Genomic DNA, 25,019 nt, shown 5'->3' on the forward strand with positions numbered 1-25,019 from the left:
TATGGCCAGCGAACTGGACGATGAGTGGCGCGTGTGTGGGCTGGTCGTCTTTAAAAGTCAGGATCAACTTCTTGGAGACTTTTGGTTAAGTCCAGCTTAAAAAAACAGGACTTCCTGTTTTACTGAGAGCAGACTGAAGTGAAGTGAATCTCCTTTATGATATCATTATCGTTATATGATACAATAACATATAACATGTATGATATGTTTTGCTTTGTGATTGCTTTGCAAGCTGTGCTTGCTGTTGCACTGGCATTGAACTTACATCAGAGTGCATAACGCTCAAAAACATGAAGAGTTGCTACCAAAACATAGCAAACCGAGCAGACCTATAAATACACAGGGCGGTGCAGTGTTTTCAGATTTCAGGATATTTCAGGCAAACGCTAACAAAATAGTAAGTTGTTATCCAAACCTCAGTAAACATGAAGCAATAATTTTGAGTAAAACAGAACAGAAATATATAAAATCAAAGGTTTATTTATTCAAATACTTAATTGTTAAGGCTGGTAATGTTGCTTTTTATAAATTGAGTCTACACCCATCAAGTAAATTTAACTTGACCATATTCTATTACATGTAACATTTTACATTGTGCCTGTCTAACAAAATTACATGGAAATTTTACATTAATTAAAATATTTAAAGTCAGCATTTATTTACCTAGTTTTTGTTAGTGTGTCACATTCCTGTGGATACTCCATTGTTAGTTAGACAACCTCACATTCTTTTAATTTGGAGAACCACAGCCTTAGCACTGAACAGCACATAAATATGTCACAGTTTGAGATAAAGCAGAAGAACTTATTGGAAAATTAGTTTTTCCCCAGCTGTTTAGTTTGTACTGCAAATATTCAAGTGTGAGAAAGAGCTTCCCAAGGAATGGTTTAGCCCCCCTACTGGTTCTTTTTTATTGTAAATTTAAAGTAGCTGATAAGTAGGCAGAACAGTGAAATCCCTCCTGGCGTATGTATTGGCACCCCTATGAGAAAAGTGCAGTTATTCTCTGCAGGACTGGAAACTATGATTTAAACTAAAACTCACAATGAAAACTTTAATACATTTAACAGGGAGACCCAGGATAGGATTAAGCATTACATAAGAATCAATAAAACCCAAAAGAGAGACAACAAAGTGTCTTGGTGTATAAAAATTACAATCTCTCTGTAAAGCAGTGTTTATCTTCCAGTCATTCTAAAGCTGTGTCTCATTTGCAGTTCCTGCTGTGGCAACCTGAACCTCCTAGCAAGATCAACTGAGTTTATCTTATCTAATCAAATCTAATATGATCCAATTCAGTGACTGTAAGAACTCCAGTGAAAATGTAATTTCCATCCTACACAAATATTTTTCTTTCGGATGATGCATTACAATGAGTTGTTTCGACTTAGGGTTGCAGCTTGCTTGAGAAATGGCTGTCTCTCACTAGCTCCACAAAAATATGATATTTCCAGTGTTACACATGAATCCTACAGCTCACACTTGGACTGTTTCAAGTTTCGAGTCCAAGGTTTCTGTTTTGGGGTTTGTGGAAAACTCTGTTGTTTCTGATAGTCGATAGTCGTTCTAGTGGTTATACACAAATTAACACATTTTTAAGTCCATCTTTTTTTTTCCTATTCAAAGTGATATTTAAAAGTTCAATTTATAATGCATTTTTTATTTTAAATGGAAGATTAAATCCAGTCCTTGGACAAATCTAAGACTTTAATGGTTTGCCTTTTAGTAGAATTTCCCCAGCTGAGCTGCTAAGGACAGATAGTAAAAAGAGCCATAAAGATGAAAAACTAAGTACACCCTAACTCCCTCTGTAGGAATTACTGCTAATCCTAATTGCTGTTAATCCAGTGCACTTGATTAACTGATTAGCAGTAAGTGTGCACAGCTCTATAAAAGCAGACGTTTTAACAGTTTGTTGGTCTGAAGGGTTGTCAGGAGAAAGCCTCGTCTCTTTAAAAAGAACATGTACTTAGATTTGTAAAGTTACATCTAAGCAAACAAGACTTATGGAACAATGTCCCCTGGACAGATGAGAACAAAGTCGATGTGTTTGTCTATCATACACAACATTATGTTTGGTGAAAATCGAAAACATCATACCAGCACCAGCCAACACCTCATGCTAGCCATCAAGCATGGGGTTGGAGGTGTGATGATTTGGGCTTGTTTTGCAACCACAGGATCTGTGCACCTTACAGTCCCTGAGGCGACCATTCACTCCACTGAGTAATAAAGTATTCTAGATTCAACTGTCTGATAGCTAAAACTTGGCCCAAGCCCAGCAGCACATCTACAACACAATAGCTAAAAAAGAAAAGAATCAAGGTGCCACAATGGAACCGTCAAAGTCAAGACCTCAACCTGATGGAAATGCTGCGGTGGGATCTCAAGAGAGCTGAACATGAACAAACTCGTGTAAACTTCCATGAACTGAAGCAACATTGTGAAGAAAAGTTAGCCAAAAAGCCACAATGATGTGACAGACTGGTAAAGTCATGCAAAATCTATTGCTGCTAAGGGTGCTTCTACAAGCTTTTGAACCATGGGGTGTGGCTAGTGTCATGGCCTGTCTAGGGGTGGCCAGACCATAACATTAGGGTGATCCATCCCCGTCTGACCCCAAGCAGCACATCACACAAGTACAATTTGATGGTGACTTATTTACAGTGAGTGAATTTTAACAAAGGACAGGAGTGGACTTTGGGGTGGACCTAACGCCAAAGCAACAAACAAAAGGAGCCTCTCTAAAGGATGTACCAAACTTACCTACAAAAAGAATCAAACCAAATGACAATGACTTATCTCCCTAACTAACAAAAACATGAGAAAATGGTAATCAAATAAAAAGGCAGTCCACTCCTACAAGCTCCTGTATAAAGAAACAGCGCCAGACAGGTAACATAAAGTCTGCCGGTTGAGGTAAGCCGAGGATGAATGACTGGTCGTCCATGACGGTGTCATCATATAAGCCATCTCCAGGTCGTTAGCCAATCAATCCGTCCCTTGGATCCACCAATCACGGAGAGTCACCTGCACACTCAGATTATCATATGAGACAACAGTACGACAACAGTCGTAACACTAGTTTTACATGTGACTGTAGAGAGTACACAGAAACAAGCCTCTGGGGTTTGTCTCCTGTCACATACTTTAATACATGACAAGTGACCTCCTCTTCACCTGCATTACAATGCAAAGCATGTTGCAATGTTCAAATGGGCATCAGAAAATTGTTTTGAGACAGACTTCAACTGGAAAAAAGAGAAACCAGTGCACCAACTGTGAAAAGAAGCTTCTTCTTGACACTCTTAGACATTTAGGGCTGAAATTACTGAAGACTTTGTATTTGCTTTGATAGTTCTGACCTTCTGGCCTTGTTACCTTGAGCAATTCCTGTTCAGAAATGGGGTTGAGACTTTCGTCCACATGACCCATTTAATGTGTGTTGAGAACGGGAAAGGCCTGGTATGAATTGGGCTGAATTATTGAAACGGATCTACAGTTGAGATACTTGTAAGTGAGAGGGCTATTTAACAGCTAGAGGAAACACATCTTAGCGTTTCACCCTGAAAAAACACGTTATGTTGTTCAAATACACAGACACAAAACTGGTAATGGAAATTGTAAATCGTCCATTTGAAAACTGCATTATTTTAAATGTCAGATGATTAAATCAAATTATAGAAAGTAGAGTTATATTAAAGAAGAGTAGTTATCATTATGGTGTTATTTCATTTCACAGTTAAACCAAAGGTAATATGGTGAAAATATACTGTGTCCAAACCTTTACTATAACCTTTGTGACTCTTATTATACGTGTTAGATCCTTTATTAATAATTTGCAGGAAATTAAATTGTCACAGCTTCAATATAGACGATAGAGACAATATGAATTCCTAATATAGTTAAAAATACATAAATGAATAAAATACGCAAAAACTAACATGTGCAAACATGGATACAATCATTATTTTTACTATTACTGTGCACTGAACAGTCTTAGAGCAGCTGGTATAAAGGACCTTCTGAAGCGCTCAGACTTTGGTGTTATCAGTCTTTGACTGAAGGTGCTGCTGTTGATCTACAAGTTACAAACATGCATTTAAAGTCTCTATCGGCTTTAAGTTAATATTGATTAAAAACCTTTGATGCTGATGACTGTTAATAATAGCATCTAATAGGTCAACATTTAAAGATAATGTACAGCGGGTTATTTATAGTAATTTACTTAACCCACTGCACATTGCTGGTAATGTGCATTTTAAGACAGAAAGAGAAAGTATGTTGGGAAGAAGTGGGGTTATATTTTGAGAATGAGGTTATTGACTAGCCGTTTTCTAGATGGAGATTTTGACCTTTTTCCTGTTGTATCTTTAACTTTGTAACTTTAAGTTGATGACTTTGACTATTGGAACTGGACATGTTCAGTATGCTGAACATCCAGCAATTGTGTTTACATGCTTTGTGTGATACGAATAAACCATACGAGTTGTGCAAACTACGCTCAGTTGTTTTTAGTGCACCCTTTAAGCATGAACCTTATTGTGCATAAGGGAGGCTTTAGATGAAGTGAGCCTGAGTGTTGTGAGAACAGATGTTTCACAGTTGCTCTCTAAGCCTCTGATTGTAGGCTCGGTTCTTATTTTCACTTTTAATGTGGGAACTCTAATTATCACCTTAAGTTATGTTAAAGTAGATTTACTAACACATTTTGGTGTTGAGAACAGTTTTTTACACAGTTGAGGAGGAAAAGTGAAATAATTATTAAATAAGACTAGTTCTACACCTACGTAGGCTCTTTTGTTTTCTGGTAGCAGAGTATATTTGTGTGTGTGTGTGTCTATATAAACATATATCTATACATTTTATCCTATATTGTCAGTTTAATGGTCATTTAATAGTCACATTGGTGTAGCGCGATAGAAATCAAGAATTAACAGAAGGCAGCATAGCAGACATGGATACATGCCTGACTGTTTCACAGGCCTGTATCCAGGACTAAAGAAAAGTCAGCTCAGTCGCACCAAAATACCTCCAAAGGATAACACAGGTGCTGTGAAGCCAGTTAAATGTTAGAAATAATATCAACACTTCACGCAAAGTCCAGCACCCTAAGAGTAGGCAAACAATGAAAGAGAGAGGGGGATACTGCCCAAGATGAAATACAGAGAATCCATAAATACATCAAGAAGACGGGCACCAGGGACGAACTGCCAAGAGAGTGCCTCAGGCAACAAAAAGCAGAGAATGATGAGGATGAAGATGATATATTGTAAAAGACCAAGCCCGTTCATTGGATCTATCATTGGCGTATAGAGGAACTGGCTGACCTCAAGAAATCCTACCAGGAACTTAAAAAGTCCAGCCTGAAGGACATCATGGAGTTTCTGATCAGGACAGCGAGAGAAAAAGCCCTAAGCAGAAGGGTCTCACTTTACAGGCTGTGCAAACGGGGTCATGAGACCATCTACACAGTGCAGCAATGTAAAGGATGTGAGTCAGGACAGCGTACTCGGAAAAAGGAGTCGCACTGTGACATACCTACAAAAGAACAATGAAGGTAAGATTTCAGAGCTGGTGGCGAGCCAACCAGATATGGTGATGGTTGACAAGGAGCATAAGACAGCAGTTGCGATTGATATGGCAATACCAGCTGACTGTAATGTCAGGATGAAGGAGCATGAGAAAATATGAAAGGTGTCACTGCCTAAAGGGACAAGTTAAACAGATATGGAAGGTGAAGATGAAAGTGGTCCCAGTCTTAATAGGAACATTAAGGCCTGTGACCTCTAAACCTGTTTCTAGCATATTCAGGTTACAGCTCAGTCTGAGTCCACTCCTAGAATTGGACATACATCCCAGATCTCTGGTAGAGGTCTTAAGTTTGAGGAAGACCATAAATACTGATAAGCTACAATATTAAAGCTGCCTGCCTATTATTGTGGAGGTCCACCATATACCACCAGAACAGCTCTTATCCATCAGGGCATGGACAGAATGCCTGGAGGTGTCCTGTGGTTTGTGGTAGCGGATGCTTTGGGTCCTCTGTATGGCTGAATCTGGCTTTTTGAGCCACATCTTTCCCATTTTAAATTGGATTGGGATCTGGGGAGTTAAGGCCAGGTCAGCGCCTTGGGCTTTGTGTTGTGTTCCTCAAGCAGTTTCTGAGCACTTTTTGTGATGTAGTAGTGTTTTTTTGGCTGCAGCCATCAGGAAGTGCTTGTATCTGTCAATGTGAGAGCCTCATGGAGACTTTATAGTTGCATCCAGTGTAATACAAACGTAGTTAAATGTAGTTATATCTACATATGATTGTTTTACCCTCAGAACACCTTAATGTTTCTGAAATTTTGAGAACAGACTTTTTTATGCTGTTCCTTTTTTGTATAAGTCAGCCTTCAACTATTTTGAGAGGAAAATGGCAGCAATGATAATAAAGTGACATCTTCAGACATGGAAGGAGAATGTAGCTCTAAATGATCTGCCAGGGGCTATTTGCTTCACTATGTTCAGTGATAGCTCTAAAAAACCAAATTGGCTTCAATTTTGACTTGTAACACTTCCTATTTTTTCCTTTAAATTGAGGTAAGGCATCTAAGCAAGAAAGGCTCTTACATTCTCTGTTTTATGTTTCTTCAGGGTAATTTATGTGGAAGAGGTTTACACTACACATTCACCTTCCCAGAAGAAAAAGTCTCTACTTCAAAAGTGGCTTTAGTATGACTCTTTGGGCTGCCAGGATTACAGTGTGGAGAAACGATGTGATCGCAATGCTCTTTTTGAAAATATATGAGCCCGGAAATTGAATTTTAAATAGTCCTAATATTAGCTACAATACTGGAATCTGACTCCATAATTGTGCTTGAGAGCTGATGAGATGAAATTTCGGATAAAAATAAAACTCTCTCCATGGTAGCAATTTGAAACTTTTACTGTAGGAAAGAGACCCAAACACTGCAGAACCCTTTTTTTTTAACAACCAAGACATAAATCAAATGGCCTCTCTCCCACCTTCATCTCTGGTAGCAGGTGCTCTCATATTAGATGCTGTCCTGGGGAGAGAAAAAAACACTACAGCAAGAAAATGAAATACCTCATAAGGTAGGAATAGACCTCTACTTACAATATAATGAAAGTATAATACAATATAATGGTGAGGTAAAATAGTTCCAAAGCAGTTTAATTAGTCAAATCAATTAAACATAAGTCACAGTTGGAATCTTAACATTAAAGTGTTACACAAACGTCATGTGCATACTTACTTATTTAATGTGTATATGCTATGTGTTTGTCCTATACTGTTTGCACGTATCTGATTGATGGGGATTATCTGACACTATGATATGCACTTTTGTGAAACTATTATTTGAAGATTGGACTCTGGCTAAAGGAGCTGTCAAAGTGATATCATGAAACGTAATAAAAATCAATCATGACAATCATCAATAAACCACATATGTTAAATGCTGGAATTTTACTCATTTTTAGTCATAATGATTTGCTGTAGAATAAAAGGCAATAACTCTCCAGTTAAAAGGCAGCAGAATTAGAAGATTTGTGCAATGCTGTGAAAATCTACCCATGATTCAGTAGCTTGTAGAGCCACCTTTAGCAGCAATAACTTGCATAGTCTTTATTTCTTTATCAGTCTCTCGCATCATTGTGGTTAAGTTTTGACACATTTTACAACTTTGCTTCACTTCAGTGAGGTTTAGCTGTTGGAGAGATGGCCTCACATTTGACTGGAGAATACTTTGGTATACAGAGGAGATCATGGTCAACTCAATGACTGCAAGGTTTCGAGGTCCTGTGGCTGCAAAACAAGCCCAAATCATCACACCTCCACCACCGTGTTTGATAGTTGGTATGAGGTGTTGTATACGGTGCTGTTCATTATGGCCAAACATCTCCACTTTGCTCTTATCTATCCAAAGGATGTTGTTCCAGAAGTCTTGTGAGTTCTTCACCTTCCTAACAAGCCACACTTTTTTTTAACTGTACTGTCATGAAGTTTAACATTTAACATGATAACTAAGGATTGTAGAGTTTGAGATATAGCTCTTGGGTTTTTTGTAGTTTCTGTGCAGCCTTACTTTTGGGTGAATTTGCTGGGACATCCACTGCTGGGAATTGTGTTAAGACATCAGAATGCTACAGTCAGAACTTTGGCTTTACAGATGTGCTCACACTCGGCCACGATCGGTTAATCAAGATTATTTGATTAGCAGTACCCGGCTGCTACTTACCCTCTAAATTTCTATGGAAGCTGTAAGGTTGTAGTTAGTTAGACTTAGACTTAGTTAGACCTAGACTTAGTTAGACTTAAACAGAGAGGAATTTACTAATACAAATTTGGTGCAGGAAATAGGGAATTTTCCAGGTGCCCATCTACTCTATTTGAAACTATCACAGTGTGAAATGCTGGTTTTTACTCTTTGGTATGCAAGTGTGGTCTTTGTGCGGTACTGTAGCATTATATTATATAGCAGGTGGATATATTATATGTCAACCTTTAGAATTGATGTTGAGATCAGCTGGGTGACAGTGGTGCATTTGTAACTACAACCTGCACCAAAGACACTTCAACAATGTGAAGACTTGTTGACAAAGCGGCTTAAAGCTGGAGCTGCTGGTTAATAGACAGGCAGGATAGACTGCCTCTATGTCTTTACAATAGGGTCAGATTGAATTGTGGACTGTGAATAAAAACAAAATATGTAATTCTGCCTGAACATTCATGTGTGTGAATGTGATTAAAAAAAAGATTTTGACTGACCTTAAGTTTCTAAGAGTGAAAAGTTTCTACTGTACAGCTCGTGAGCCAACATATACATGTTTTTAGTCCTGGGAAATACTCTGCGTACTACACTATACTCTATCTGCTTTGTTACTGAGAGATTAGTGAACGTCAATACAGTCTTGCTGGCTTAGCTTATAAAATATATCAGACAAGAGCAAAATAACTTAACGTTTAAGAAGTTAGGTTGCACTGTAATCTGAGATTTATGCAGGGCTAATACTCAGGTGTATGCTGTAGCTTTTTCAGAAGTATTTTCGTCATTGAAGCTTTCAAGCTGGGCTAGCAGAGTGCCCATGTGTCAAGTCTTTGTTCTAAACTAAGCTAATGTAGCTGACTGCCTGCTGTCCATTCATATCTACTTACCTAATTTATGTCTAAGTGGTTTAAAGCCATTTTACCTATAACTCAAAGCAGTTTTTCTAAATTGATAATCAGTTATGAAAAAAGTGTGCTACATCAGTTACATCAGTCTGTCCTGAATTTAAGTAGAGATTGAAATTGGATTCATTTTTTTTCAAGGTTATCACAACGCAATATTGACTCACCTCTGTGAAAACCTTGGGACCAGTAAAACAGAAAAAAAAAACTAAAAAATCATCTCCCAAAGTAGTCAGCATGTCAATTTTCTTTATTTTTTCTGTTCGGATGAAGCAGATATTATTTGAAAATATTGCTTATATTAGTTTCTTTCTCTTTCTATTATGTATTATTTGATTAATTATTTCATTTGTGACTGTCAGCAATTGTAATTTTGCAGTCTCTGGAAAAAGTCAAAGTAATGATTCCCTGTTCCTTTCTGTCTCTCTTGATTACTCACTTAGACAATGATACGACTGTTATTTTGGCTAAAATAAGAAATGGCACATATTACATATTCTGAACAACATTGTTTGTCTTCATATTTTGCTTGCAGGGAGCCAGACTTTTGTTTTAATGTCTTAAAGTGCTCTTGAGAATTAGATCTTTGGGCATTCCCAGTTTTTCTTTGGACATTGGCTGTTTTTTCCCTCATTTTCAGTCCAATTTTTATTGTTTGTTTAGACATTTAATAGATAATAATTATCTATTAATCATTAAAGCATATGAAGTTAACAAGATAAGACAACTTGTCATTGCACAGTCATACTGTGCACCTGTGGAAACAACAACAAACGAATTTGAAATTGTATTTTTTACTTTATGTAGCAGCAGCTTTTCAAACATTATTTGCATTTCTTTAGTTGAATCTATGAAAAATTCTAAAGTTAACACAGTTTTACGGACATGCAGTAACAGGATGATTCCCAAAGAGCTGTTAGTTAAATGCTTGATACATCATGGCATGCATGGTGTGCAGTTTGTCCTTAAAAAGTTTGAGGAACTTGAACAAGTGGAGGACAAAAGAAGAAGCAGCTGGACTAAAAAAAACAATCTACAGCAAATAAACGATATCTGACAGTCATAGCCCTAAGAAACAGGAAAAATAAATCCACCAAACACTTGACATTACTTTATAAATGCCATCTGTCAAACATGGTGGAGGCTCTGTCATGGTTTAGGGCTGCATTTCAGCCAGGGTTGCTGGAGATCTCACCAAAATTAATAGAATTATGAGCGCAGAAAAGTACCGTCAGATTTTGAGAAACCTAAGATAACATCTGGAAAGAATCTGACTGGCAAGAGCTTCTTTCTTTGACATGACAATAACCTCAAACACACTGCCAGTGCAGTAAAAACATAACTGGATAGAAAAACACACAATGGAGCACTATCAGTCATGTGCTGGCATCCCAAGAGCCCGGACCTCAACATTACTGAAGCAGTGTGGGATCATCTTGACAAAGAATGGAACAAAAGGCGGTTGACATCCAGAGAAAAGATTTGAGAGAAAGCTACGAGAAAGCTTGAGTTTAGGCAGTGTTGAACAATAAAATTGGTCACACCAAGTATTTTCAACTTTCAATCTCGTTACAATTTTACAAACTCCTATTTGCATTTTTCTGTGCACACACGTCTCAATAAACCACAGCATCTATGTCCCGTTTTTCTAACAAAATATAAAGAAATGAGGGAATGCTCAAGACTTTGCACTGTTCTGTGTGATGACAAAATATTGTGAATTTTAAAATATTATCAACAACATTAGGATGACTCAAGTAAATAAAGCTATCTAGAGTATAACCTGTTACACAACTGCAGAAACACATTCTATTTACTGTGACCTAAGGTTGCTGTATGCTATCAAGATGAATAGTGTTGGTTTCCCTTAAAGTTTGCTAATAAACAATTAACCACACCACTTTATATTGCCGAATCACCTTTGACTCCTGGCATGCCAGCAGAGTGTACACAGTGTTACCTGTAGCTAGTGTTGATGTTGCTGTGTTGCAGTGTCACCTCTAGTGAACTCCACCCACGCCGTCACATAGCAGTCTAGTGGGAGAAGTGCTTAATTGCTGTCTTTCTCTCCCTTTACTTTTGCTCTTCTCTGGATCTCAGTGGACTGAGGAATAAATATGCTCACCTTTTTTCCTGCGTATCCCCAGTGAGAACTAGTTGAGGGATTGTCTCGGAACGCTAATTAACATTTGATTGTTAAAGGTTGTTTCCAGTTTCTAACAATGTTGCTTTTTTCATACTTTTGATGTTTGTTATGAATATGCTCACCGACTTAACTGACACGAGAATGTAGAAATATGCCAAAAAGTCTGGTGTAATCCAGCATTTCCTGGTGGTGCGCAGGTGTCAGACCTCGTTTTAGTCAAACCAAGTATTTTTTTCCTACCGTTAAAAAAAGTTCAGTTAGATAAAACACATATTTTTGAGGCATCTGGAAGAAAAAACAAAACTAGTGAAGCCCTATTAGCTTAATTGTTCGCCTTCATTCATTTAGCAAAAATGATAGACAAAACTATGAAAATAAGGCGCATATTTAACAGAACACAATTTACAGTGGCACTTTAAGTTCTCCATTTAGGTTACACAAGTAGTTTGTGAACATTTCAGTGTTTTCTAAATAATTCCACTGTAGTTACAAGCATATATATTATTATTGAATTTCTTTAAAACTCTTTCTGTGAAAAATATAGACCGGTCAGCAACCTTCCGGAAACCACTGGTTGCTAGCTAAAAATGTGTATTCCCCAAGCACTTGGTGAGTGGTTGCCAGAAGTTGCTAGGTGAAAGAGGTATTTGCTGCACGAAAACCTCCCACCTAGCCAGTAGTTGATTAATGGTTGCAAATCGGCTCCTTCCTTGCAAACTACAGCCAGCTGCGGCAATCTGCTGGTAACCATAGTAGCCATAGGCAGGTTTTTGGTGTAGTGCTCTCTTCGAGACTAGCCATCAACTGGGTGGGGAGTACACATTTTTGCTGGCAACCAGAGATTTCCCGGGGTCTCTAGGCCCATGTGACGGAGGCCTTACAAGACACGGTGTGTATACAGCTATTTGAAATACTAGCACATTGCCCACTTGTTAGCATTAGCAAAGGTGGATGTCACCCAGTGGAGATTTCTTTATCAGGTTTTAAAAATTTCTTGTATGAACTGGTGACATCCTTTTTAAGTCATGGAAAATGATGACGTTATGCCAAATCCAGCCTACTGTCTAAATGGGTGGTGTCCAAACCCAGGCCTAGAGGGCCGGTGTCCTGCAGGTTTTAGATGTGTCCTTGATCCAACACAGCTGATTTAAATGGCTAAATTACCTCCTCAACATGTCTTGAAGTTCTCCAGATGCCTGGTAATGAACTAATCGTTTGATTCAGGTGTGTTGACCCAGGGGGAGATCTAAAACCTGCAGGATGCCGGCCCTCGAGGTCTGGAGTTGGCCAAGCCTGGTCTAAACTGTGACTCAGATGACTACATCATACAGTACACTCAACTGTCGCTTTAATACAACTACTTCCTAGCACATTAGACAGAGGGCCCTCTAAAATAAGACCACCCATCGTGCAAACAACCTGACACTCAATAATGCACTTAGTCATGTCCCTAACAATAGAACCAGCAAGTTTAAAGTAGTTTGAATAACCAGTTGTCCAGATGAACAGACAATCACCTACAAAGGTTCACTAATTTATTAGTGTGATGGTTGGAATATCTTAATTTGTCCACCATTAAGACTAATCTTTGTGATTGTGTGTTATATGTAAATTGAGTTAAACTGGGCAGAATTTCAATACAGAACTAGTTTTTCTTTATGAAATCAACAGATTTACGAGTGAACTGAGCCTGCTGTCTGATCCGGTGAAGCATGAAATACTGCCTGAGGGGCTAAGTGGTTGCATCTAAGATATTTATTCTGTAAATGTGTACCTTCAGGCCCTAGAACACCTGCCAAAGTTTGACACAGTGTTACCAACTTATTATGGCTAGTGCCAGAGCTGCATTGGAACAAGGTCGTAGATCGAGCGGTGGGCGTTGGAGTTCAGGCCCTTAATGGGAGGATCAGTCTTGTCGTTTTTGATTTTCTGCTTCTAATCATTTTCAAAGATTTATTTAGTCACCTATCGTGTTCTCCCTTTCCTTCTCTCTTTCTTTTGCATCCTCCACTCAGAGTCTCCCGTGTTGCACGTCATCATCTGTCATATTCGAGGCCTGTGCAGTTGGTGATTCATATGCAGAGCGTCACCACCAGCACACTTTGATTCCCTCCTACTCTCTTTTGCGCACTTTTATTCTTTTTATCCTTCTGTCTTGCCCTTCCCTCTGTCTTTGTTCTCCTGGCTCCTTCTTAGTCTTATATTTCCAGCACTGTCAGTCTCTTCTCCTCAAAGCCTTTGTCACTGCCCATCCATCTCACGAATACTTCCTCCTTCATGTCACACTGTGCTCATTTGCTTAGGATAGCCAGAGACAGTTTGTGTAAATGTGCCTCTTCGACCTTTCTGCTATGTCCCATTTATATAACATGGGAAAATGTGAAGTGTCTGTCTTGCAGACAGACAGCTAATCAACCTGCAGCACAGTCTGCTCGGCATTTCTAATCTCTAATCAATTTTTTTTTTACCCAGCGACACATTTTCTGTGTTGCTATGCCTGCTTTGTTTTCTTGCAGACTGCCACACGGAGAAGAGCATCCAAGGTCAAATCACAGTGCCCCCACACACAAATAGCCTGGCCGTATTTTTTTTTTTTTTTGGCACAGTGATGGCGTGTCAGCAGAAGTGTACAGGGATAGATGGCTTTGCCTTGAGGGTAAGAGAGGGAGAAAAGAGGTACGGACATAGAGGGGTACTCCCTTCTGGGACTCATTTGATAGCTTTTTCATTTCGTACTTTTCCACCGCCACCCCCTTCTTTCGCTCACTGTGCTTCTGTCTATCAGGTGCCATCTGTTTCGGAGTTCAGATGAGGATGTTTGTTGTTGCTGAAACACCTGCTTTACAAACTTAATGAATCTCCTGGCTTGTATAAGGAACAATGAAGCCAATGTCGAGAGGGAATTCAAATTTATTAATTATTATTTTATTTAGCATGGGAAGCTACTTGGCACATATCACATTGTCCTATTTGGCAATCAGTTTTGCTTTTATTGGTTCATGATAGAAACCAGTTACATGAGGTCTTCATTGACCTTAATTCAGTTGTAGGTCTCCTGCTGACTTGTCATGTGACTTTGGAGCTTAATATTCTGGGTGTAGATTCTGGGAAGCAGAGCCTATACCCATATTAGATACAACTTTGGGATAATCACATGCTAATGTTTAATATGAGCATGCAAACAAAGCATTCAGCTACAGCACTTATGACAACTATGTAATGTAAATAAAAATTTAATAAATTAGTCCACAGCTCATTTAAATATATTTCTTTAATTTTAAAATGTAAAGTGGCAACATATTTAATGTTGCATTTGTGATTTTTAAATATATTGTGATAATAACAATGCTATTGACCCATTAAGAGTGGATCAAGAAGATGTCTGAATAAACAATCAGTGGTTAAAGTTAGAATGTCAAATACTGATTGGTAAATAGTGAAAGTCAAGATGTGGGTTTTGAACAGCACAAAGAAAAATTTGTGTTGGTCATACATAGTCTTGGGGAAAAAATTTATAGACCTTTATTAGAGCAGCCGGGTGCTGCTAATCATTCCACTTGCTTGATTATTAGTGTGACCATAAGAGCAGATGATTTGGCAGTTTGCTTGTTCTCCCTTAGAAGAACAGCTTAGGTTTACAAAGCTACATCTGAACAAACCACGAGACGTGTGGAACAATGTCCTTCGGAGAGATAAAACCAAAGTGGAGATGTCCAGCCAGCATCACATTTGTCGAAAACCAAACCACGGCACAAACACCTCATATTGACTGTAAAGCATGATGGTGGAGGTGTGATGATTTAGGTGGTTTTGCAGCTGCAGGACTTGAGCTTCTTACAGTCTGCAATGCAATAATAAGTATTGTAGCGTCAGATATGAGGTTGTGTGTCCAATAGTTCAAGCTTGGCCCAGACTGGATCATGCAGCAGAGCAATGATCCCAAGCAAAGAAGCCATTAGAAGGAATTGAACATTAATTATTGATCTGCAGAACTCAATTATGCTGTTTGGTGGTTAGATGCTGATGGCCCATCACAGCAGAATGAAATCCCAGAAGTGATAGGAATTAGGGCAGGACTGTCTAGACCCTGATGGTATTAAGGGATCACATGGAGGCTTGGGTGGAGGTGGGTTGGACAAAAGAGTCTGCAAGGGAGAATGAAAGACAAACAGTGGGATTTAAAGGATGCAGAGTGAAGGCTGATTGGTTTAAAGAAAGCGAGCAGAAAGATGATTGGGCTACAATCGGCCGTGAGTCCTGCACCGTGAATAGACTAGCAGCTAAATACCTGGAAAGCAGACAGTTTTTATTATTCTGCATAAGAAAGGTGCCAATGAATAAAATGCACTCTAGGCATTATTGTTTAATGTCATTATTTGTGCATTTTGTAGGAAGCTACATAAGGCTAAATCGAGGTTAACATTTTCATCAAAGTTCATGTTATAACTCTTAAGGATTAAATTAATTTCAAACTCAATCACAAAACATTGTTTCCTTCACTAAGTCTGACCTCTTGTTGACTCACTCTTGATCCTGCTGTGCATATAGACCCTTATAAATAAATCTCATTTAATGTAAAGCTTGAGTGTTGTGTGCTTCCCTTTATGCAGAGGTCCCTGTGTCAGCCAAGAAATAAAAAATGAGGCAATATTTTGCAACACAAAGTATTATCATCACTGCATGAGTGCACCATAAATGTACCAAATTCCATTGCAGTCAATCCAAGAGTTGTTGAGACATGTGGGGCTGCATTTCTTGCCGACATCATAGTAGTGCTGCAGATGCTCGTTATTTTTTCCCCTTATGTTTGAGCAGTGAAATACAGAGCAGACATGAAAGGATGAATGACTAAATAAAAGTCTCAAAAATGAGCCGTATTTAATTCAATCCGCAAACAAGTGTAAATAAGAGCAAATGAACTCGACAGCCAATCACTTACCTCTTTTCTGCCCCGCTGTCTCTGATGTTCATCGTTTTTATTTCTTTCATCTTCCTTTTCTCGCACACGGCTCTTCGTCGCCCTTACACTTCCCAGCCCACGTCTATTTTTTTTACACCATAGCCATTTTCTTTCCCTCCACCCTCTCTCACTCATTGTCTCTCCTCTCGTTTCGACTGTGGGCATCCTCTCATAACAGCCACTGTAATAGTTCGGATGTCAAGGAAGTAAACCAGGTCGGCTTTCCTCCTGTAAGTTTCACCATGATTGTCTTTGATCAGTTTGTTAGTAGATTAGTGATGATAGTGGCATCTTTTGTCACTGTGGGAAGCCATTGAGCCAGGACAGACTAGACAAGATAGCTTTGATTTAGTTGACTTCTTGAGTATTGACTGTAACTTGCTTTAAGTTCTGCTTGTGTCAGCCATGGGAATTATTTTGTCAAGTTTTTCAGAGTAACCATAACTTTGAAATATCGTTATGTAACTGTAATTGTTTTGTTACAATGTTGCATCCAGAGAGGTTTAGTCTCCACCAGCTACTGGAGTACACGCTAAATGTTCAACTAAACTTGGCACAAAAGTTTGGTCAATGATTTCTTTGTTTTAACAATACTTCTTGGCAATAAATGTTATACGGTTGGAAGACCTGTTTATTTCCCCTTGAATGGTGCCACATAAGGAAAATGCATTTGCGGGTTGAGCAGCAGGGTTGAGTATGTTGGCTGCGCCCATGAACAACTTGCCAAATTAGATATATGCACCCTCAAGGGCTTCATGAGGGTAACTGTCCACTGAGGTGGGCCCCCGAGAATTGCATTCCCTATGGGACTTTGTTTCATTTCACACTGCTAGTGAGTATGCTAATGCCAGCATATTAGCTAGCTGGCAGTATGTACAGCAGCAGCTATGTACAACCAGAGTAAGTATAACACCGGGTTCAGAGTTCTGTACTTTTTGTGTGCGGTTTCAGCAAAACAATTCAACTGGAAAGTAGACGTGTGGCTTTTAAAATAGCATGTCACTATTTTCTCTACATTGCTAAGTATACAATGTTATATAAGGTAACAGTGTGCTGGGTCTTTGTTGTTTGTCTGAAGTTGGACTGATGGCAGCTTATAGTTGAAATGTTTTTGTCCATTTCTTGCCTGTTAGTAGACACTGTGAAGTATATTATAAAAAGAGCACCTGTACTGTCTTTTATATAAGGATACAAGGACTTACTAACTTTCGACAGACGCTTCCTAGGGGTACACTACAGCTCCTGCTGATGCTCCTGATAACCTCCAAAAACCTGACTTACAGATCATTTGTGCTGATATTACCATCATCCATAATTGGTCAGATATTCTTTGGTTGCTGTGGTCTTTTACTGTTTTATAATCTTTGTTCATCTTCATCTATCCCACGTAGTTCACAGAAAATGCTGCCATTTGGTTTTTTTCCTTTGATAAGTCAAAATAAACCCTTAATAAAGCCTGGACTTTACTGGAAAACCTCTAGATTTTTAGAGCTATTTTTTGCATAAAATGTAACATCGTCCAGAGTGCTTTCTAAATGTCCTTGCTAATTTCTTTTGTATATATGGTGGTTGCCGGTGTTGCACCAATATCTTTGCTTATGCCATGACAGTACATCAGTCAAAGGTTCCTTTTGTCCTAAGGAGTACTTGCCCTGATGTAGAATGGTCCTGAGAACTGTGATGGTTACCAATTCCTGTGGTGGACTAGTCCCACTGGTCCATTGTGTCTTTATTGGCTGTAATTTAGACTTGAACGTTTATCTGGGACCAGCTAAAATCTACAGTAATATCTTTAATGGCAGCATATTGGTGAGAAAGTAGAGAATCCCACTCTGACACAAACAATATTGTAAGTAAAACAGTAAAAATGTATTTAGTTTGGTTTTCATTTTGTCTCTGCAGGTATACTTATACCCTGTGCCCATTCAATCAAGTTACACAGAAGAGCACGGCAGGAGTAGAGGTCTCATTAGGGTAAGTACCTCAATCACTGTTTCTTTTGTGCACACCGTTAAAATCCCAATCACTGACCAGCCGGGGTATGTCTGGGATCAGGTGGGAAAAAATTAAAGACAGTTTATAGAATGACATCTTTCCAAAGCGCTTAGCAGTACTCTGTGCACTGTGGCCTGAAATTCTATAGCAGAGCATAGTCAATATTTTAATATGAAGCCACAAAGCACTTTTAGTACAATTCACATACATTTTCCCTCCCCTGGGCTTTCATCGTGCACTAAAAGCCAAGAAGGGCATTTTTTCTTATTTTTACCAATTAGATAAATTCAGTGACAGCATTGTTCATTTCATGATTCGACCTGAAACAAATCCCACCCCTGCACTCCCCAGAAAGCTCTTTAATCATTGTTACAGTGCTCATATGAAGTTACCCTAAGACCAATATTTGCACTATTGATTCTTTTTTATTGTTATTCAATCTCTGTTAGCTTCGTATGACCTTTAATCAGTCACTAACAGATCTTTATTATATTTTTAATACCTTTTGATCAATGACAAAACAGAGCAGCTTTCATATATTGCTGGGGTTATATTTCCTCAGCCTCCAAGGGTTTCAATTTCATCAAAAGGTTTACATTCTGGTCTTTTACCTTACCCTTAGGGAATGGCTTTGTCAACTGTTGGACACAGGTGTGTATCAAGAAGGCTGTGTGCTATGAAAGAAGCCACTCAGTCCCCACTGAACCTTTAATTGTCATAAGCCTTTTTATTTTGATTCTTTGGAGATCTATCTGCTGTTAAGCAGTATATACCAGTGAAATATCTACTACTTGATTGTATTCTTATCTTGTGTGTGACTTTAAACGCTGGCTGTTATTCAGTCATTAGTTTCGCTTCAGCAACCACATCACCTCACCTTTCTCTTCACCGTAACATCTCTGTCAAAAACAAGAAGAAAAAAGAAAGCATACATCAAACAGATGTTTTTTCCTGTTTATTTACTTACTTTTTCTTCTCTTATGAATTTTTGATTTGAGGTGATAATTATGGGATGTCGTCTCACTGTCCTTTTCCACTCTCTCATTAGCCTTGGCTGTCCGTCACCTGACACTTTTATAGGCTGCAATTATGGAAAACCTATTCCATCCACACTGACACCTATGCAAAAAGCTTTTATGATCCGCGTCAGCTCCTCCCCTAAGAGGAGGACTGAGTTGCTGGTGTTTTTTTCGACTCAGCGGCCACACAGACTAACGACTTGTTTTGCGGACAGATAATAAAAAGGTCTAAAATGACCGTGGAAAATTTGCGACACGGAGTCAAAACATTTTGTCTGCTTTGAGATGTGATGCCATTAGGGCCCAACTTGAAGTGAGACTCGAGATAATTTATCTGCAATTATTCTTCCGTGCAGATACAGTGGGGTTTTTTTTCCCCTTTCAGGTGGAAAATTAATTGGAATCTAAAGCAGAGCTGTTTTCTTCTTCTTCTTTTCTTTTTTTCCACCATCAACTCCCACACTATCTGCTCACTTTTGGAGCGTAAAGTGCAATGCTTCACCATGTTTTTAGCGCAGGAAAGAGGAAGAACAGAATGCTAACTGTGAGTAATGTGACCCCAGCGCTTCTGCCTGCCTGTCACTCATCATGGTATGGAAGGGCAGAAGGACTAAACGAAATCAATGGTCAAACACGCCAAAATCTCTGCCAAACAGGACTCGAGGGACAGATTTCAAATGTATATTTAATTATTTTTTCCCCACATTCCAGCGTTTTTTCACGCTGATGACTAAGACTAAACACAATGTTGGATTTTTCCATAGAAGTCAGAGAAAAATAATAATGCTAGCTTAATATAAGTTGTCATGCTATCACATGTACCTCATTGGTATTTTCTGGGTGTAGGCGGGCAGTGCGGCTCTATATGATGTACTATACTGTTTCCAGAGTGCGTGTAGTGAAGGCGGACTGCTTTCAGCTGAGGCAAGGGGGAGGGGAGGCACATGAATCATAGCTCGCATGGTGGGTATAAAGTTCATTTTTTTATCCAGACAGACCATCAGTCAGGCCTTGCAGGATGTGGCCGGGCCTCCTGATATCAATCTGCATGGAGGCCTCCTCTTTCTCCCCAGAGGGGGTGAGAAGGGAGAGGGGAGTGCTTTGATTTAAACGGCAGCATTTATCACACCTGCTCCAGCATCCTAAAGGACAACCATGTGAGACAGAGAAGAGGTGGCGGTGGTGTCAGAGAAACAGCATTACCATGCACGGCCTCCCACTGGAAGCGCGGCTGCCGTGGCGATGACATTGCTAATACTCGCTCGTACGATTTTTTGACTAATTTGGATTAGTCGTGTTACGTTTCCGCAGCATTAAATTGATGGCGCCGCTGCCGAATTTCGATTACGGCTCATGGCCTGCACAGTTTGTGAAGTGTGTCACGGCTCATAAAAGTTGAAATTGTACCCTGAGCCTTAACCTTCCTTCATGCTTGGTTTTGCAGCATAGTTTGGCGTTAGACCATTAACTACACAAATGTTTGCGAGGAACAATAAATCAACCTGGCAACGCTTTCTTTTGCAGCTGCTCGCTCTTATATTGTGGCCACACACTGCCAAAGATTTCATAAGGCACAGCAGTCACTCTGTGCTTCCAATTATCTGTAAACGCAGATATTATACAACACATATTCACCTCTTGAATTCCAATATCTCTGTTTTCCATTTAGCTTTTCTGCCTTTCGGCCTCGGCGTCACAAGCGCTTCCTGAAATGGCTATTGTAACACTAACATCAGCCATGATAATGATAATAGAATAGGAGAAAATGCTTGCATTGCGACAAACACTATCCCAACGTGACAGCGTCGTCCATCTTCATAATGTCCCCGCGGTACCCACCCCCGCCCTCCTCCTCAAAGGGCAGACATGCTAGGTACATTGACAAGACAGCAAATGCAGAGCTGCTAAATGCTTCTGGAAAAGTCCAAACAGAGACGCACGCGGGCAGATCTCTTGCTACCTCTGTGCTTATGTGAGGTATTGCAAGCACTGCCGTTGATGGAGAAACACCACATGCAGAGAATTAATACTGTGTTAACAAACAGAACATTGATCATATTGTCACCAGCATGTCACATTAATTTCCAAAAAGCCAATGTGGTATTGAGATCTCTCCTTACAACGTGGGAGGAAATTTGGACCGTTCTTCCTTAGAGAACTGCTTCAGTTTAGCCATATTCTTAGTGTGTCTGGTGTGAATGGCTGGATGTCTGGGCTCTGACTGGACCGCTCCAAAACACAGATTTTCTTTGTTGAAAATCATTGTGTGCTAGAGTTGCTTTAATGCTTAAGGTTATTGTCCTGCTGTGTCATCCAGTTAGTGCTGACCCAAGGCCCCAGTCGCACGGGTCACGGGGGAAAATTGTGTATTCCCCAACCAGTTGGCGAGTAGTTGCTGGATAGTGAAATCGATTGCAAAGCGGGTTCTGCACCAAAAACCTCTTAGTGACTGCTGTGGTCACTAGCAGATTGCAGAAGTCATCTATACTGAGCACAGAAGATGTGTGCAAGCACTCTGAGACACTCTCACTCACAGTCTCTAGGCCTGTGTCACTGTGGCCTAAGTAAACCAGGTAGTTTAGTTTTCCCTCAGTGATGAGCTATTTGGTGCCTCAGGTGGTCAGCAGGTTATCTACTTATATGAAGGTCGGTGGATTGATCTGTCTCCTACAATCCATGTGTCGAAGTATCCGTGGGCAAGATACCGAACCCTGAGTGGACTGAGTACGTTTATCTGAGTGCGTTTGTTAGGTAACAGATCAAATAATGTGTGTGACTGGGTGAATCAGACTCGTGCTTTGAGCGCTCAAATTGAGTAGAAAGGTGCTAAATAAGTTCATTTACCATTTTTAAGTCAGTCTGCCCCACTGCCCCAGGCGGCTGCCCCTCCCTGGTTCTACCGGAGGTTTCTTCCTGTTAAAAGGGAGTTTTTCCTTCCCACTGTCACCTAGTGCTTGCTTATAAGGGGTCATCTCATTGTTGAGCTTCTGTCTCTATGATTGTAGGGTCTTTACCTTACAGTATAAAGTGACATGAGGCGATTTTTGTTGTTATTTGACGATATAAAAATTAAAATGGATTGAACAGAATTGATTGTGTTGGGAAACTAGCAGCTTCTTTTGTTGTTTTCTAATTTCATGCTGCTGATAAAACTGGAATCAGGACCAAAGATTCCTTCAAGCTTTAGCCTTTTACTGCATTAAACATATTTAACTTTTAAAAGAGTTTCCACAAAGTGTTTTGCCAACATTTAAGCAGTTAGCCTAATGTTTTAACCCCCCTGTTTTTCTTTATATCCACAACAGTTACAGAAAACCCATCTCTGGAAGGTATGCCGTCATCACGATGTCAGGCTGTAATAAATCAGAAATATTTATGTAGGTGCCTTTAAACTCACACTAGGCTAACCACACGGAAACAGATTGAGCTGTAGTGATACCAACAAACACAAACTAATTTCTTAACATTAAACAATTTGCGCCAAATGCAATAAAAGATTATAAACAATGTAAAAAACACAAATCCTGTTAAAGATTTGAAATGTGTGGCCACACAAAACCAAAAGAGGAAGAAAATGCATTAAGGGAGTGACGGTGTCTTATTAATAAAGATGCGTTTTCCTGCAGACAGAGGAGGATGGGATGATTTAAATGTATCTGCGAAGGAGGACGGGATCAGTTGAGGGGTCATCCAATGAGTTTTTGTTTTGGGACTCCAGGGAAATCAGGTGGCCACGCAGTCAGGGTCATGGGGGCCAGCGTATGTTGCCCCGCAAAGTTCAAGGAGCTGGGCCTTCTATTGTGCCGGGGTCAGACCGCTCTACACTCATCATCATTGCAAGCACATGAGGAGGGAGGGAACAAAAAAGCATTGCTAAAATTGTGCAGGGGCCGGCGAGCAGCTTGCTTGCTCACCCTTTGCCCTTGGAAACACGCTGTGTTTGACAGTCCAAGCTTGGAATGCGCCCAACATCCAAAGCTGAAAACAGGATAGACAAAACAAGAATAATAATAACTCCTAGACACACTGCTGGGCGCCTATAAGCAGACAAGCCATAAAAGAACAGTGGAAGACTACAAAGGGAAGATTTACACCACACCTATGACTCAGGCTCACACTTTCAAAATAGGGAAATATAATAAGGAAAGGTTATAAATGTTGCACTATATGAATATTATGATTGAAGCTGATGCATGGGCTGTAGAGGTAGGCGCAGATTGTGCTAGTGTGCTATCGAGTCAAGGGAGAAAAAGAAAGAGTATTGTGAAACGGGGGGAAGAAAAAAAAAGGCTATTAGTGTTGTCAGTTACTCCTGCTGGTTCATATCGCTCAGTATTCAAACCCACAGGTCTCCCTTGAACTGCTTTATTGAACAGTAGATTTTCAAACAGAAAACAGTGGAGAAGTGAGGTAGCCTAGCAACATTGAAACCACAGTGAATGACTGTGTATGCCCACTGCGAAGGAGCCAGGCAGTTGAAGTGACAGCGCAGAGCAACCCCAGAGAGAGTGGGATGTGCTGGCCATCGTGAAAAATACAAATAGGGCGGGTGTTTGTGCCGGTATGCGGCAGACGTACGTATGCCGCTTCCAGAGTGGCGTTTTCTCGGGCTAGTGTTTTCTCACACCTGTGGCTAGGCTCACTTACGTGACCCCATGTTGACCACACAAAAGATCACCAGAACATTATGGAGGAAAATTTTCCCATATACTGACAAAAAAAAATTTAAAAGAAATGCAGCTATTCAAATGCCTTCAGGCTGTCTGAGTCATTTGGGGGTGGGGGGGGGGGTGGGGGGGCACTAGTTTGAGCAAATTTCTTAGCACAAACCTAAGAAAGGAGAGGCCACTCTTTTCATATGACCATGGTAATATGAAATATGCTCAGTGGATCGATAAGAGTCAGTTCCTCATGAATACAGCTGAAAAGCGCCACGTCTTTTTAGAAGCATTAAAAAGGAATGAGGTCCTGATGGAAAACATATCGCTCCGTTCTCATTTTTAGATTGATTACTATTCACTCGCAGTTTTCTGCAGCGCTGCACACGCATAAACAGGAGAAAAGCACCGTCGCTAATTATCTCGATAGGTGGCCATTTCATTGCACGGCAATCATGAGGGAGTTTTAAGATTATTACTGTAAAACCACTCAGCACTAGCAGATTACAAATGAGCACAAAGCAACTGAACATCGACCCGAGACAGGAGCGATGCACATCGTCGTCTCCCGACGAAATAACCTTACTTGGATTGGTGGCTACGAATGAAAATATGATCTAATAATGTGTGTCATGTTCAGGGTGCTATTAGCTGATTTTTTGGAAAGTATTTTTTTTAAAGATTTCACAAATCTGTGTAACGTGTTCGTGAGAAATGTTAGATTCAGAATTTTAGTGACTCTAGTTGAATTTTTAACGTTACCTCCAACAAAAAGGCTGCTGTGGAGCAGCATGCACATAACCACAACCTACATCCTCCACATCTATAATAACCACACACATCCTCATGGCCACGTAAAGCCAGAAAGATGAAATATTAGCCAGAAAAGTCTAATTTTTTGAAACTTGTCTTTATTCAACCAACTGAAAATGTGTATTTAAAACAAAAATAATTTCTACTACATTTACTGCTTTATTGTACTCTTTATTTACATTTTATGTGGGGAAAAAAAAAATCACACTGATGGTGTAGAGGTCTCAACGCTCACAAAAACTCATCTACC

At 39.7% G+C, this 25,019-nt stretch overlaps 1 protein-coding gene across 2 annotated transcripts in view; it reads left to right on the forward strand.

Moving 5' to 3' along the window:
• The window catches only part of LOC134619274 (glucosidase 2 subunit beta-like), a 162,588-nt gene that overhangs the window by 121,410 nt on the left and 16,159 nt on the right, over positions 1 to 25,019 (forward strand). For both annotated transcript variants that reach the window (XM_063465043.1, XM_063465050.1), the window contains exon 13: positions 18,187 to 18,258. In XM_063465043.1, the coding sequence (XP_063321113.1) occupies positions 18,187 to 18,258 (72 nt within the window). The remainder of the gene's footprint in view (positions 1 to 18,186; positions 18,259 to 25,019) is intronic.

Source organism: Pelmatolapia mariae, linkage group LG3_W, assembly GCF_036321145.2.
Source record: "Pelmatolapia mariae isolate MD_Pm_ZW linkage group LG3_W, Pm_UMD_F_2, whole genome shotgun sequence".
Taxonomy (NCBI): domain Eukaryota; kingdom Metazoa; phylum Chordata; class Actinopteri; order Cichliformes; family Cichlidae; genus Pelmatolapia; species Pelmatolapia mariae.